Here is a 17324-nt window from a genome sequence, read left to right as displayed (position 1 = left end):
CGCAATCGCATAAACGAGCGGCTTTGTCCACAGGTGACCCAGTTTGTTCACGTTGCTTTCCCACCAATCGGCGGCCTCTAGTTGTGTCGTTCTTCTGTGAATTTTTAATGGGAGCTGTGGATATTGGGAGCGTCTGCAGCGCAGCTGTGCACCGTGAGCAGCGCGGGGCGTTGGCCGATTACCTTGAGTGCCTCCCACAGCCATCTCCTGAGCCACACTGCTCAATAAGGCACTGTCATGCACTGTACCTAATGGGATGTATCATGAATGCATCAATACCCCGTCCTTCGCTATTGATGCGCCGCCTACCATCTGTTATTCAAAAATGCAATATTTGAAACAGTTCTGACCACGCTTTTCGCTGCATGATTTATTGTCAATTTCAGAATTGCGTACCAACCACTTGTTTCATTTGCTGCTGGTAATTGTCCGAAATGACGAACGACGTTCAGGCATGTCTCCTTTGTCATACAGCCACGTGAGATACATTGCGATGCTTAACACATTCAAGTCATATTTGATTATGTTTGCTGTAATCTGCAGTGTATATTGTCATCCCAGCTCTCCATCGCAAAATGCCTCGACCTGAAGATTTGCGAACAACCGTTGAAATTACTAAATAAACCGTACGACTTGTTGCGTAGCGCCACGCAGTAAATCCTGACCAAATGTTTACATCAGAGTGAGTTGTATTCATGCTGCCCTTGCAACGGGCAGTATGAACACATTTCCACGGCTGGCTGTTTGGAGAGAGCGCTCGTCGCACGTTCAAAGCGCTGGTTTCATTGCCTTGTCTTTTGCGTTCCGTACATTTGCTGAGAGAGCCCCCCCCCCCCACTCTGCGAGATGAGTGATATTGAGCCCTGTGTATCCCTCACCTTTCCTCCGCAACCTTTGGACCAGCGATGAGATATCCCCCATCTAATGGATCGGATTGTAGTCCCCAAGGGGTCTGGGGGTGCTGGGGGGGGTGCTGGGCTGGCTTAAGAACCACTAAGCAAGCGAAGCAGCCAACCTTGTCCTCTGCTGAAGAGGAAATGAAACATGGCGGCGCAGTTTTCCTCCTCACGCCGCTTGCTTCTCATATCTTCAGATGCCATTGCACTGATGCTGACATTCGCAGACTTCAAAATTAAAGCTCTCTCATATTTGCTTTGATATACAAGCTACATGTTTAACAATACCATTCTGCAAAGTAATAATTGGTGGTATTTCATGTAACTATATTTACATTTTACAGCCCTTTGTTAATGTACTGGTGGATTAATTGCTTCATAAATTGTGTCGGCTGTGGGGTTGATTTGTCCGAACTTGACATTGGCCAGTGCGGGTTGGTGTATGGGACAGACATATGACAGCTTCAGATGTCACTGTCGTTGCTCATGATATCTTGTGGCCAGGAATCGAACTCAGGTGACCAGGCGCTAACGACTATGCCACCGCTCGCCTGTGTATTTAATAGATGGATAAATATCTGTGGGTTTTTTTGTTGTTGAAATAATTATCTGGCTTGTTAAAATTAAAATTCAACGTTTTTTTATTGCAAGGACAAGATCAACATTTCAGCCAGCGTGGCTTCTTTAGTTTGTATTTGACTATGTACGGTACAAAAACAATATCTGAACGATACCTTCATATAATTCGCAGCACACTTGCATATCTTAATGCTGATTTTTTTGTTGAGCCGCGGCTTTAATTTCACAACGTTATTTTATTTACACAAATAAAGTACACTTACTGGAACTATCTCTTTAATGCATATTTTAACGTGACGGCAGAGCACGAGAGACGGTCTGTCCCTGTTGCGAGGGAACAGCGGCAGGTCCGACGTGTGAGCCAAGCGTGCGTGGAACTCGGCACAAGTCGTCAATAGCACTGCCCTGGAGAGGAAAGTGATGGATAAATTGTCGACGCTCCGGGCAGTGGCGGGGAATTCAGAGCAAATATCTCTGCTTAAGAGCAGACATCTCTGCTTTGAATTAATAATAAACCAATTACATCGTATATCTTTAATATTGTGGGTAGTTTTGTTGATTTATCTGTTGTTGTTTTTGTTTTGGGAACTCGTGCGAAGCTATAATGTTTTGCCAAACACGCGTGGATGAGCAACGCAACAAAAGGTAACGGCAACATCTAAGAGCATCGCTTCCCTGTGCGACGTGTAAATCCCTGACCTTCCACAATCTTCATGACCTCCCCCCCCCCCCACGTCCTCCCCCCCCCCCCCGACAGGCGTTCTGCCTCCCGCAGGCCGCGCTCTCTCACGACAAGGTGTCACCGATGCACAGCAGCAGCGTCGAGGGCGTGGAGGACATGAGTGCCCTGGCCGACCTGCACGAGGGCGCCATCATGCACAACCTGCACCTGCGGTTCCACGACAACAAAATCTACGTACGCAGTTTTATCTATTCCCTCCCCCTCCCTCCTGCAGTAACCAGATACCTGGAAAGCCCAGTAAAACTCAATTCACACAATAGTCATCCATCCCCTCGTGGACATAACTGCTCTGAGATTTCCTTTGGGCCTTCTTTAGAGGTACAGGCCGAGAGAGAGAATGAGGCATCTGGGTTTACATGAGCACAGTGGACTGATATTTGGAGTTGCTTTGTCGATCATGCTCCAAGGCTTAAAATGACCCAGTCTTGGTTGCTTTACTGCAGTTGATTATCACTAATTATGAATACAGCCAGCAAATAATTAATTTGGTTGATAGAGTGAGAGGTTATTCACCCCTGTGTTGCCTTGATATGACTGCACGGCTTGTTTTAACATGACTTGCAGTGAACGTTCATTAATCTTAACTTATCGGAGACACGCGGTAATTAAACTTGATGCACAATTAATTGCAATACACACATTTAAGAAGCGCTTCAAGTTCGATGGTTGTAACTCTTCATAAACAACTGTACGCACTAGTTCACTGCAGAGATTTTTAGCCTATATGCAGAAGAATGACCAAACGCTATTACGAAAGAGAAGCATCGCTGCTGCCCACGAAATGAGGAAGGAACATCAGTCTCTCTCATGAGCAATGCCTTCTGATTAATCTCATTACTCAAGCGGTTCCCACGGAGAGAGAGAAAAAAGCCCACTCTGTGCACACTGTTGTTTTCCGGCCTCCGACATCTGTCCCTCCTCTTCGGTGCTGCAGACGTACATTGGTTCCATCCTGGCGGCGGTGAACCCGTACAGGCTGATCGACGGCCTCTACGACAAGGCGGCCGTGGGCCTCTACGCCCAGAACCTCCTGGGCGAGCTGCCACCCCACATCTATGCCATAGCCAACGAGTGCTACCGCTGCCTGTGGAAGCGGCTGGACAGCCAGTGCGTGCTCATCAGGTGGGCAGCAGCCAGGGGCGCAGGGGGGAAGTGTGCACGCTGCCCTCCGGCGCATCCCTCCACCTGCTAAATTGATGTGCTACCTCCAACTGCTCCCCCACCTGTCTCCCTACACCTGCTCTCTTCTACCTGCGAAATCCACCTGATTAACTCTACCCAGTGGTGGAAATGGACTGGAACCTCCCCACCCCCCCCCCCCCCCCCCCAGAATGCCATGGTGGGACTGAATATTTGAACCAGGAATGCGTTCTGGAAGGAATCAAGGATTCGTAGATTGTAAATGTATTTGACTCACAGATAGACCCCTAGGCTAATAGAGAGACCCACAGACACAAGACAAAGATCCCCCGTATAACCTTAACGGACTGCTGGCGCAAGTGCTATTAGCGAGAACCTATGAAGGCCGGCACAGTACACGAGGAGGTGGGTGGCCAGCACCACGCCCGATCGCCTTTGTCTCCCTAGTGGCGATGTTTACACACTGTACCAGGCACTTATTTGAGGCTGAGTCGACCTAGGGGAGGAGGCCCAGTACCAGTTCAGATAATTGTCACTGATGTTGGCTGTGAGCGGGGAATCGCACTCGTGTCACCGGGTTCGTAGTGCAGCGCACTAACCGCTACACAACCGCTACCCACAGACACACACAGACCCACAGAGACGCACAGAGACCCACACATGGAGCAAAGCTCCTCCCCCTCCTCCTCAGATTTAGTGGGGGGGGGGGGGGTGAATCATTTATGCGATCCCCCACTAATTTCTTCCCATTTCCAGCCCTGACTCTACCTGCAAACTCCACCTCCTCCCTGCTCTGTCCACCTGCTCACCTTCCACCTCCAGTTACCCCTCCCACCTGCTCTCTCCACACTGCAGCCCATAAAAGGCGCATATTGCCTGCCACTGCCGTAATATTTTGTGTGAAACAGACGTCCTTGGAGATAACTTAATGGACTCATCGCTGATTCATGGGAATTTGTGAATCATTCCAACCTTGCTGTATTGAATTGTCCTTACGTATGCACTCTCCCACTTTACGTTATGCATGTCTGTGTAATGTGCATGCATTGCATCGGTCTAAGTTGTGCAAATGCATTTGACTGTGGTATTTAATGGTCCTAATCAATACATGCTTATATTAGTCTTCTCTACAAATAATTTTTCGCGTCGTTTGCAGTTCACAGTACGCATACATTTTAAATCTAGATTTAAGCTTGGTGATTACTTAGATTACAGGGTTCTGGAAATGTATATATGTGGAAGTGGGTGATGAAGGGATTGGTAGCCGAATGGTTAGCACGCTGAGCTACAAACCCGGAAACCTGAGTTCAATTCCCAGCCGCGGCCAACATCATGAGTGAGTGCTGTTGGACTTGTATTGGGCCTCCCCAAGGTCAACTTAACTCAGTACCTGGTTCGGTGTGTAAACATCAGGACTGTGGAGACCAAGGTGGATAGGCATACTACTGACAGGACCGCCCTTGTGTGCAATCCTGGCCTTAATAGGTGCTCACTGACAGCCCTTGCCTCAACAGTCTTAATAGGCTATATGAGGAATCTTTGTGTTGTTGTATAATTAGTATGATAGCTATGCTGTTGATTTTGAAATAACCATGTGCTATTTTATTTAAGTTTGTGTGTAATAAATTCAGAAAAAGCACTCTCTTTAAGCCAGGGCTGTTATATGTGTGTTAAACTTGTTAGGTTACGTTGCAGTTTTGTTAATTAATAACCCACACAAAGGCAATGTAAACTCATTCACGAAAAACATCGTGGCCTCAAAAAGTATAGTCGATGACGTTGTGGGCAATGGGCCTTCTTCATAGCACGTACAAATAATCCATAGCTCACTTTGTCGAAAACACAGGTAATTATTTTTTGACGTTTGAATGAAGTGAAAAAGTCCCAGAATTGCTTAAAACAATGAGCATAAATACGTTGAGTAAATTGTACTCATGGCTAAAAAAAAATCGCTTTGCTGATGGTAATTTTCTGATCACATTAGACAGCAAAAAAAACCAGTATTGGCATTTCCCCTGTTTGCAATGCTGTTAGGGTCCGTGTTTGACATATTCATACGAGGCTGACCCATACCCTCTGACACGTGAGGTTCTCGTTCCAATTATGCGCATTTGAAAGTAGAGCCACTAATGGAAATAATAGCCACTCTGACAACTGATAACGCCAGAGAATGTACATGTATGTGTGTGCTTGAGTGCATACGGCTATGCACTTGCACGTGTGCATGCGTGCGCGAGACAGGAAAACTGCCATCCATTACGAGCAGATTTAGCCAATTCTCTGGGGCCACTTGTGTTACGTATTTCTTTTCCTCGTATGGTTGGGCTCATACATGAAATATTTAAGGAGATTAACGGCAGCACAGGGAAAGGATGCGCAGCGACGGCCAGTTGGCACGCGGAGGAGGGTGGAGATGTTAAAGTTTAATGAGCTCGAGTTGTGATTGGTGGATGTCAACAGATGGTACTATAGCGCTGACACCATCATTAGTGCCATTGCCACCTTAGGAGACATATTATATCATCATGACGTATCCTATTGGACACGAAATTTTTATAAAAATGTTACGTACCTTTGAAAATCTTTGATGGTTCACCAGATGTTTTATAACATACCAAATGGGGCCATAACATGCAAACAAAGAATTAAAAGCTTTGGAAAATGGTAGCTTTGCATACAGGTGGTATATCAGTCATTGTCACAATTACCAGTAATCTCCATGTGCAGATCTTTAGCTTTGAAAAATTGGGTGACTTAATGGAAGGTGTAATCTCATTGCCCCTATTGGGGCTGAATTAGGTGGATGGAAAACTCGCATCGATTTAGTAGCAGCTTTATGCGTCTCCCGCCCACAGGCCGGTGAAGTCACCACCACCCCCATATTGGGGGGGGGGGGGGGGTTGTCCCCTCCTGAGTTTTGTTCGCCCCATGCATGGCTAGCAGCCAGAGCAATCTCGCTGATGACCGTCCAACTCGTTTTGCTTCCAGTGGGGAGAGTGGTGCCGGGAAGACGGAGAGCACGAAGCTCATCCTCAACTTCCTGTCGGAGACGAGCCAGGGAGCGGGGAGGGCGGCGCAGTCTGGCCCCACGAGCACCAACGTGGAGACGGCCATTCTCGAGAGCAGGTAAGCCGCGTCGACCACGGGCGGAGGCGGCTGTGGCCAAGGGCTAACAGGCAGAGGTGGGACAAAGTCATTGTTATGCAAGTCCAAGTCGAGTCGCAAGTCATCAAATTCATGACTCGAGTCTGACTCGAGTCCAAGTCACATGACTCGAGTCCACATCTCATAGGTGGGACAAAGTCATTGTTATGCAAGTCCAAGTCGAGTCGCAAGTCATCAAATTCATGACTCGAGTCTGACTCGAGTCCAAGTCACATGACTCGAGTCCACACCTCTGCTAACAGGGCCTAGCTCCTCAAACCTATCCGAACAGCTTGCATTGTTCTAACCGCAACCCCATATGGCTCAATCTCTGGAAGCCTGACTCGGTGAGAGAGAGAGTGCGCAAGGCCACCACCGGCACAGTTCGTGGTTAACCATTAAAATCGGTGAACGCGTGCGCTCTCTCTCGCCATTAGTCGAGTCACGGGGCTCTACTAATGGCAACCGTGCACTCTCTCGTTTTTGAACACTAGTTTTGTCTGAAAACATGACAGATTTTTTTTATATTCACTCGTTATTGTAAAATTTTTATGAAACATCCATTTCAGCACTCCAAAATTGTATTTTAGCATCCCCCCCCCTCCCTTCAAATAATAATTAAACCTGTCACCTATGGTCGTCACTCTTTGCAGATAAAAACATTTAAATCTCGTAGGACGGGGTGGTATCCCCTCTGCGGTTGTGAGGGCAGCTTCTGTCAGAGGCCCTCATTTATGTAGAATGCATCGGTACATTCTCGGGATGGAATGATGCATCGCTGAATCAATTTAAGAGGTAACATGATTACATAACAGATAACAGGTCCCTTCGGGGTGGGCTGGTAGGAACGAATAACCAAAGAATATAAACATAATGTATTATTACACTTGTTTAGCCAGGAAAGCCTCACTGAGTGTAAAGGTTTTTGTAGGGTCCTGCCAAGTGTTTGCAGTAGGGGGCGATGTTGCTACACCTAATCGGACATCGGACGGACGGACGATATAATCTATTGTAGGCTGGTTCACTTCGTTCCTACCAGTATAACACGAGTCTCTGGCCATTATGTCACCTACAACGGCAACCTCGAGAGATGCAGGATGTCTCACCAGGTGAGAGCCCAGAGAGAGATTGCAGGTCGCTCTTTCAAGCGAGACTTGGGTTTTAAAAGCATACAGAAGCAGGTGCATCGAAAAGTAGAAAGACAAACACGTGTCAATGCTAAATTAAAGCAATAAATTAGAGTGTGTACGAATGTAACAATTGGGGATATGAGTTCAATGACACGTACTATGAAGAGAGATATTAGATGAGCTAAATGGGTTGAAAAAGCATCTACATTGAAATTGTCTAAAGCAATTTATCCAGTTTCTTTCTTTAAAATAATATGATGGGGGGTAGTGATGCAATATTCTTCCAGTAATCGCTGTAGTTATCTGCATTGTGAATTTCGAAAATATTGGCATTCACGTTTCCTAGTGATTCAATCGGAGTAATGATATTTGACAGCGACGGTGAGGGAAGATGAATGCAACGCAGACGCAATCTCATTCCATGTGCACGAGGGATGATCATGCACGTGAAGCCGAGCATATCCAATACTGTACTACAAGGGCTCTTTGTAATTCAAACTAAGGATTGATTCGCCCATTGCCTTCAGAATTGCATTAAAATATCACAAACCCATTAACGATATACTATTCAATAACTTTACAACATAATGGATCTTGGCCTTGGGAAAGATGTAATAAACAGCCCAATTATTCTGCATCATTATTTAATTTGGCCTGAACAGGACATCGAGATATGAAATAAACAACAAGGTTTGCAGGCCGCAGATGTGGGTGGTGGTGGTGGTACTGCAGTTGCTGTTGCTGAATGTGATGCCACGTGCTTGTGATCCAGCGCTTTGGAGACCAGGGTTGGTGGATCATGTGTAGATTTGTGAAACTCCAAAATCTGCTGGGCTGTGAGGTGGCCAGGAGATAGTAGCGCAGCGGGTGGATTTTTGAACGAATTTACTAATATATTTACCCAAGAATGTCTGTGTGTCCAGTGCGTGACGTAATTATGATTAATCTTCATCATCATTTATTAGTGGATCACACCTCGCACAGGTACATGGCTCAGAGCACACGTGGGTAGACAAACACACAGAACTTCACACATAATTGTGTGCTTGAGATATATTACTGTTTTTTTATGGTTACACTTGTTTACACAGGAAAGCCTGCCCGATTCTCAACTCTTTTTGCAGGGTCCCGCCAAAGCTTCACAGAAGAGGGTTAATGTTTCTGTGTGTAATCCATATTGAGACATTTCCTGTCAACAATTGAGATGTTTGACCAACACCACCGGGTAACATTGTTTGCATGTTTGTGTTTTTGTTTAGCTTTGAACAAGGTGAGTTTGCAACCTCTCCTCTTCAAATGCGATACACTCGCGGTGTAACTCAAGTTTTGTTGTTGTTGGTTTGCCTGTGTCTCTCAGTCCCATAATGGAGGCGTTTGGCAACGCGAAGACGGTGTACAACAACAACTCCAGCCGCTTCGGCAAGTTCATCCAGCTACACTTCTCGCAGCAGGGCTTCATCCAGGGCGGCCGCATCCTCGACTGTATCCTCCTCTACGCGTGCAGAGGCCGGGCAACGAGATGATGACCCAGGCTCCGTAACAAGCCCCCTCCCCCCTTGCTTTCAGGGATACAATTACATTGGTCAAAAAGTATAATGGCCGAGTGGTTCGCGCACTGCGCTGCAAGCGAGCCCAACGGCCAGAGATTACTTCACAGAAGCTGCTGACATTCGTGGCAACTGATCTTTAAACTCATCATAGGCTGCCCTTCATCCACCAGTGGATGCGTGAAATGTTTTCTTAACGTAGTTCAGTGGCGTATAATGGAAGAGTAGATTTTAAGATTTGTGAGGAGTTGTATTCATTCGTAACCATTGGTGGGGGAGCGAAATACGGTAATTATTTTGAAATCGCTGTATTAGACCCTGAGCTTCCTTATGTACTCCATTATAGCTTTAAAGCAAATTGGCCCTTGCTCATTTTGACCACAACAAAATTGGAGAAATTACAAGCCTGGACATAACGTAACCATATATCATGAATCATTTGTGTGCCTGTGCTTACCTCTGACCTATCTTTAACATCGACCATATATCAGATTTGCTGGAGAAGGTAAGATAAAGTGCCTGCAGAATGAGACTTGAATGCCAATGCCGACAATAAATGCCAGAGTGATCTTCAATCTTAACCAAACATTGATTGATTGGAATGTTTGAGACTCGTCATGTGAGGTTAGTATGCTGTGTGTCTTGCAAACAAAGGAATTTTCTTTTACATGGCTGCATTCATACAAAGACAAAGTTCCCCCATACAGCCTCAATAGACTCTTGGGGCAAGTGCTATTAGCGAACACATATTAAAGCTGGCACAGCACACGAAGGAGATGGGTGGCCAGCACTACACCCGGCCACCTTTGTCTCCCCAGCGCTGATATTTGCACACCGCAGCAGTTACTCAAAGATGGCTTAATCGAACTAGGGGAGGCCCGGCACCGGTTCAGGTTATTGTCACCAATCTTGGCCGTGAGCGAGAATAGAACTCGGATCGTTGGGTTCGTAGCACAGTTCACCAACCACTGCACCACGGCTCCCCACACACGCACATCCACAACAACATGCGGACACAAAGTTTGTTCTCGAAATAACGGGGTTTATTAGGGACCTTCGAATGTTGACAAAAAAACGGGAAAATTACAATCGCTCAAAAATAGAACAATGTGCACAGCCAATGTTGCTTTGTTTGTTAGCTGTTTCCATGCTGCACTAAAACGTTGGACGCTGGACAGCCCCAGTTTCATACTGCCCCATATAGTGATTATTATGGCAATGGGTTGTGATGTCACCGTCTCTTAGTGACGAACGGCGATTGTTATGGTCGTTGTGCCGCTTGTTGTTGTTACAGAACCGAGTGGTGCGGCAGAACCCTGGGGAGAGGAATTTTCACGTTTTCTATGCGCTACTCGCGGGAACGACGGCTGAGCAGAAAGGTGGGGATGGTGATGACGAGTGGGTGCTTTTAGTTATTTCACTGTGACACATGAATAAGTAATTGCACTAATAATGCCTCGTAAAACAGTCACGAACATTTGAATGTAAAATTACAGTGGATTTCAATTGCTTAAACGGAAGAGTTCATGTTTCGGTGCATGGTTTTTGTTTGTATGATCCTGTGTTTATTTGTGCCCCGATTCCAGAATCGCTCTGCCTATCGGAGCCTAACAGCTATAAGTACCTGGCTCAATCGGGATGCATCTCTGACGATGCGTGTGATGATGTGAAGTCTTTTGAGAAAGTCATGGTGAGTGAATCTCTCGACTCTGGCCATCGCACTGTGTGAGCGTGTGGATGCCTCGAACCATTTAATGTGTCGGTGCCGGAGGGCACGCTGAGACACGTGCCCCATTTCTTTGAGGCGAGTAACCATTTACCGAGGTTCGGAGAACGTCCGCCCCAGAGATGAAGATGGAGCAATGAAACCAGCTCCTTTGCAGGCGCCAAGTGAATTGAACCACGAGAGATGGCAACGGCTCGAGAAATATCCCCTTTCACCAGTGTATTGACAATGGGCTCTGCACGCTACATTCATGTGAGGCTTATTCCAGGTGTGAGGTTAGTGGCAGCTGGATATAAGCACACCTCGTATAAGCACAGCTCTGATGTTAAACACATCGACGAGTAACGTTCTGACCCGCCCCTACTGGGTGTCTGTGACAAAGAGCTTTATAGCTCATCGGATTCCTCCAGTATCAATACGTATGTTTCTTCTTGACGGGAAGGTGAGGGACAACTTTTGATAACAGGCACACTACTTGGAAAATGAGCTCAGCGCTCCCGAGGGCGGTGTGTGCTTATGTCCAGCACGGTGTGGTGTTGGTGGTGGCGCTGCTGCAACTCGGTGGGACAGCGCCTGGTGGGTGGCGCTTGACTCGCCACCTGCGCTGACGTTCACTCAACATTCGCCCGTTCCTCTCCGCACGTTTCCCGACAGACGGCCATGCAGGTGATGGGCTTCGGCACGGAGGAGGTGCGGGAGGTGCTCAAGCTGCTCTCCGGGGTGCTGCAGCTCGGAAACATCGAGTTCGTGACCGCCGGAGGTGCTCAGATTTCCAACAAGGACGGTAATACAAGCCGGGTTATCGTGATTGCGCGTAATATGCACAGTAGGGGACACAGGTGGTCTGTGTCCCATGACCTCCTGCCAGCGGGCGTTCGATCGATACTTCACGTGGCCTTAAAGTGCACATAGCATGGCACAAGCGCTGTGGTGACGTTGCCGTCACTTAGTGGCGAATGACGATTATCTGAACCGGTTCTGGGCTTCTCTGAGTTCGACTCGGCCTCAAATGAGTACCCGATGTGATGTGTAAATTTCGCCACTCGGAAGACAAAAGTGGCCAGTTGTATTGCTGGGCCACCCACCCCGTCGTCTGCCGTGCCAGCTTTCCATAGGTGTTTGCGAACAACACTTGCCCCAATAGACTGTTAAGGCTATGCATGAGATCTTTGTATTTATATGTGTCGGAGACAAATGCAAGCAGTGGTTAGCAGGCTGTGCTACAAGCATAGCAACTGAATTTGTATTCCTGTTTAAAGTTGTCAGTATACGGATAAAATTACTGTTATATGATTAACATATGTATATGTATATTCTATAAAGTAGGGATATCTATTATACAGTGGGGTGTAGCTGTGGTCTAGCGGTTAGCACACTGTGCTACAAGCCCCGTGATTTGACTTGGGTTATGGCTAACGTCACTTCCAAGTGGTATCTCTACTGATCCTGAGCCTCCCCTGGGTGGACTCAGCCGTAAATGTGACTTGCTGGCGCAGCGTGTAAACATTGACTCCCGGGGATGTGAAAGTGGCCGCGCATGGCGCTAACCAAACTGCCCTTTCATATGCCATTTGAGCCTAAATAAGTACTGGCTACAAGGGGGCACTTTGTCTTTTTTTATTTGTCCTTGTATTTACGTATGTGAGTGTGCGTGCGGTGTAAGTAATGGACACTGGCCAATTACTGCTGGTGCTTCTGGTTCTAAAGCTGCTAGTGCTGCTTGTGTTGCTAATGTTGCTGCTGCGTGTGATTCTGGTGCTACTGCTTGTGCTAATGCTGTTGTTGCTGCTGGTGCTGCCGCTTGTGCTGACGATGTTGCTGCTGCTGGTGATGCTGGTGATACTCCTGGTGGTGCTGATGCGATTTCTGCTGCTGCCGCCAATGTTCCGTGTCTTTCCGTTTTCCTCACTCCGCGTCGTAGTGGTGAGCATGGTGTCCGAGCTGCTCGGCCTCGACTCGCTGCAGCTCTCCGAGGTGCTGACGCAGCGCTCCATGATCCTGCGGGGCGAGGAGATCAGCACCCCGCTTACCATCGAGCAGGTGAGGGCGGCTCGCGCAATTGCTCGTGCCGATGCCTGCTCCAGGGAGGAGCGGCAGCGCTCGGTGTTAGCAAACCAAGCAAAAGCGTAGGGCACTATGCGGTGCATCGGGTCTGGGATTCGTGAAAAAAATATGGGTGGATCACATGTCAGCTGAAATACAAATTATAAAAAGCAGAACAAGCTAATTAACCTAAATGCCAAATTAACATCTCTCATTCCTAGCTTGTCTGCATCTCTCATCTTCCTACATTTCTATGTTCAACTAAATGTCTCTTATCTCACTACTTCTCTATCTCTTGTCTTTCTATTTTGTCGTCTCACTAGGATTTTGTGAATTGAAAGCAGGGCCCCGTTCCCCCAATGGGCTAGCACCACCACTGGGGAGCTTATTCAAACACAACATAACCAGTCGCATTTGGGTTGCACGCAGCATCGGCTGTGTTTCCAGCTGTGCTACAATTCTCCGTGACCTGGAAATTACAATATTTGCAGGCCACTAAAATGCAGATTTTTTTTATTGGCATTCGTTTTGCTTCCATAAGCATTTCACAATGCGGAATAAATAATTGTTCAGCTGAAAGTGCTAACAAGAAAGGCCAGCTGCTCTAATCTTGGCATATGTGCTGCATGGATGCGATTTCAGGATTTATTTGGGTGTGGCTTCACTCAGCTGTGGCTCAGCCGAGTGAGCAGATTTCAAAATGAAGCAAGAGTGTGCATTTTCATGAATAGAAAAACTACAAACACTGTCAATAATATCCGTGGAGTATGAAAAATAAACAGCTCAGCCAGAAAATGCCAAGCAGCGGCCTTCTCACGCTTGATCATATCTACGAGGCTACCGTGTTTCTGGGAGGCTCAACCGGGACACAGAGTGAGCCGCCAGCGAACTCCCTCTGTCAGCCCCTCCCAGGTTCACGTAGCCACACTCACTCGATCACGAGCCTCGCCCATTGACGCCGCACAGTGCTCATAGGTCCCCTTTGCCAAAATCGTGAGACGAGCATGAAGCCAGAAAAGGTTAAACTTGGACAAAATCGTGATTTCTTGTTAATGCTTCCGTAGACTGCGACAGTGTTTCTGGATTGTCCTGGCCAAATCAGCACCAGGACGTTAGGTAGCGTTACTTACGCCACTGTGCATCTGTGTGTGTTGTGCAGTATGTCCCTGTATGCTTATGCCTCTCCCCATACATTCCTGTTGGAATTGCAGGCCGAGGATTCGAGAAACTCCATGGCCATGGCGCTTTACTCACAGTGCTTCTCCTGGATCATCCAGAAGATCAACGGTCGCATTAAGGGCAAGGACAACTTCAAGTCCATCGGCATCCTGGACATTTTTGGATTTGAGAACTTTGAGGTTCGACACCTGTGAGATCGTTACACGGCTTGGCACGTGGGAGGCATTTACAAGCAAAGGGGGCCATAACATCCAACGCATGTAACGAATCATCAATTCACGAATCTTACGCTCACGATGCAAGCATTGAGAGCAAATTATGATGTTTTGTTGATACAAATTAAATGCAAATGTTATCTCACTACATTTCTAAAGAGCATAAAGCATCACGTGAACTCCGGTCATCCTCACAGCAACGGCTTTTGGCTGGCCATCGAACAAACACAGTCACTGCATTGCGGGCTTTTAGATGCGCCTCTGCGGCCATCTGCAATGCTCTTCCTTCCGATATTAGGAATTCACCGAGCTATGCACTTTTAAATCTAGATGGAAAACTCATTTTTTCAAAACTGCTTTTTGTGTTTAGTTTGTTGTCCTTCCCCCTGCACCTCCAATTAGCACGATTGGCTACGTACGATGCGAGAGAAGTTCAACATCCATACATCTCTATCTTATTAATGTGCGTGGCTCTGTCTCTTCTCGCGCGCCTCCCCACCGACAGGTGAATCGTTTCGAGCAGTTCAACATCAACTACGCCAATGAGAAGCTGCAGGAGTACTTCAACAAGCACATTTTCTCCCTGGAGCAGCTGGAGTACAACAGGTGCAGTCGCCGGCACATCTAATGTGTGCTGGCACACAATCACTGAGGGAGCAACGATGCACGTCAGTCAATTACTCAGGTCACTGAATCGCATGTACAAAAATTGTACAAAATGGCTGCCACGTAACCACTGGCAGCCGTTAGTGGCCACTTACAGTCGTCACAATGTAAACAATAAAAATCGATTCTTAGATCGAATCGTGATACCGCACCTCAACGATTCATAAAATATTTCGGGGGCAGGGGGGGAGCAGGGTGGTGAATCACAACTACCACTACACCTGGAATGGTCAATGCCGCATGTGAAATTTGCACTTAGGTTGAGCCGTGACTGTATAAGTGTTTCTTTTCTAAATGGGAAATGTGTGCCATGTTCCAGGGAAGGGATCATGTGGGAGGACATAAACTGGATGGATAATGGAGAGTGCCTGGATTTGATTGAAAAGGTTTGACTGCTTTTGATCATACTCATGATCACTATTTTCTATCCACTGGTAGATGAATGCCTCTCACACGTTGTCGCTCTTCGTCACGGTCCTTAGATGTCACAGTCTACACCTGTACATGAACTCATCTTATCACTCCATCTCTGTATTGGTCACTGTCTTTAGTGTGTTCTTTCCTTTAGCTGCCATTCCATCACCAGTCTCGGTCCATCAGCCATAATCCCTTCGAGCAATGAGTCTTACCCAAGTTCACTTGAATTTCTTAACAGTCAATGTAATGTCTGCAATTTTAGTTTATTGTCTGACCCATGCGTTCCTATTTCCATATTTCGATATAATCTTAAGCTTGCACCTCTCTACACTTCTTTGCACACTTTATTTGTCAGGCCCGATGTGAATGTTTCTGACCCATGTGTCAAAGTGGATTTTAAGCACATCCCACATAATGTAACGCTTTGGTAGTGAAATATCTGACACCCGCACTGTTTGATACAACGATCTGTGTCTTTGTTGCACTTGTCGGGACAGAAACTGGGCATGCTGGCACTGATTAATGAGGAGAGCCGCTTCCCCAAGGGCACAGACTTCACCATGCTGGAGAAGCTGCACGGTCAGCACGCGGTGAGGTCACACATGCCCCTCTCTCCACATTTCCCGAAGCCTCGTCTCTCTTTCCAGCAACCCTTTCTCCAACAAGAGACAACGAATCCCTGTGGCTCACGGGCCATCGATCTTTTACGATTTGATGTCTGGAGATAGCGTCCTGAATGGAAATGGTGAGAAACCGCAGTCTCCACTTCAGTGGCTCTGCGGGTCTGGAAAAGTCCCTTTTAACAGGCAAGGTCAAAGGTTGAAGTCAAAATCCTCAAGGGGGGCAAAATAAAGACAGCCATGCCTTCGGGCATTTTCTTACTCTTGCCTTTCCCCTCGAGCAAATGATCACGATAAAATATAAACTGTTTTCTTGCGATTCGAATGATGTGTGTGTGTACGCATGTGTGTGCTGGGCTTTTCCTACCATTGCAAACCCCTGCGGCTGTCTGCAGAAGTGTGACAGCTTCCTTTGTTTCACGGTTTACATTTGTCATGGGTGAAAAAATCCACTTTCCACTTTCATCATTGCTGGCCGCTGTAATGATTTTACCAATCTTTTTTTTCCTCTCTCGATAGACGAACCAATTTTACACGAAGCCAAGAGTGGCCGACCACCAGTTCGGCATCAAGCATTACGCCGGAGAGGTACAATGCCTTGTGCAGTGACCACTTGGCCTGCCTTGTGTGCGTTTCATTGAGTCCCACGTGACAGCGCCGCGCTCTCGTTCATGAAAACGTTATTGATCTCATTTTCATTTTGTAACGTCACAAAGGAAGGTGGGTTGCAGTGATGCTGCTGGCCCATAGGGGGCCCTAAGCAGAAATAATGTGTCGATGGGGAGGGGGGGGGGACCCTTTCATTTTATAAACTCCGAGTGAGATGACGGAAGAGATGAGAAACATGTGGGCAAAGATAGCGGTGTAATAAGATGAGTTAAGAGAGATCGAGATGAGATACAAATATAGGAATATGAGAGAAGAGAGCTGTAAACAAGATACATATGAGATAGGTTAATTTGCTTTCTCATGTTAATTGCCTTCTTTATGTTCATTGTATCCGAATTCAAGCTGCTATTTGATCAATGGATATTTTTTTCATGAATCCAGGGCCCCTAAAGATTTTGCTTTGTTTTGCGTACGCCTCATGCCAGCACTGGGGTGGTGGCCTTTGCAGTGGCACATGGTAGTCCGGAGTCCGTCGCGCTGGTAGTTAGGGTCTGACCTGTTGCGCTATGAGTGATGGGGGTATGATATAAAAAGACATGTAGCCTTGTCTGTTGACAGTGTTGTGCAATAATTACATGAAATACATTTTAATGTTTGTTTAAAAACATTTT

General features: G+C 46.9%; 1 protein-coding gene across 1 annotated transcript in view; it reads left to right on the top strand.

Annotated features, from left to right (window-relative positions):
* LOC144942147 (unconventional myosin-X-like) overlaps positions 1 to 17324 on the top strand; it is a 77801-nt gene that overhangs the window by 29687 nt on the left and 30790 nt on the right. The window contains exons 3-16 of the mRNA XM_078868911.1: positions 2233 to 2391; positions 3152 to 3339; positions 6346 to 6483; positions 8989 to 9113; positions 9670 to 9683; positions 10473 to 10557; positions 10765 to 10868; positions 11559 to 11688; positions 12826 to 12944; positions 14159 to 14305; positions 14847 to 14947; positions 15327 to 15393; positions 15922 to 16014; positions 16564 to 16632. Of these exons, the coding sequence (XP_078725037.1) occupies positions 2233 to 2391; positions 3152 to 3339; positions 6346 to 6483; positions 8989 to 9113; positions 9670 to 9683; positions 10473 to 10557; positions 10765 to 10868; positions 11559 to 11688; positions 12826 to 12944; positions 14159 to 14305; positions 14847 to 14947; positions 15327 to 15393; positions 15922 to 16014; positions 16564 to 16632 (1539 nt within the window). The remainder of the gene's footprint in view (positions 1 to 2232; positions 2392 to 3151; positions 3340 to 6345; positions 6484 to 8988; positions 9114 to 9669; positions 9684 to 10472; positions 10558 to 10764; positions 10869 to 11558; positions 11689 to 12825; positions 12945 to 14158; positions 14306 to 14846; positions 14948 to 15326; positions 15394 to 15921; positions 16015 to 16563; positions 16633 to 17324) is intronic.

This window comes from Lampetra fluviatilis, chromosome 2 (assembly GCF_964198595.1).
Source record: "Lampetra fluviatilis chromosome 2, kcLamFluv1.1, whole genome shotgun sequence".
In the NCBI taxonomy this organism is placed as follows: domain Eukaryota; kingdom Metazoa; phylum Chordata; class Hyperoartia; order Petromyzontiformes; family Petromyzontidae; genus Lampetra; species Lampetra fluviatilis.
The sequence above is the reverse complement of the archived record's forward strand: the minus strand, read 5'-3'. Positions and strand labels throughout refer to the sequence as shown.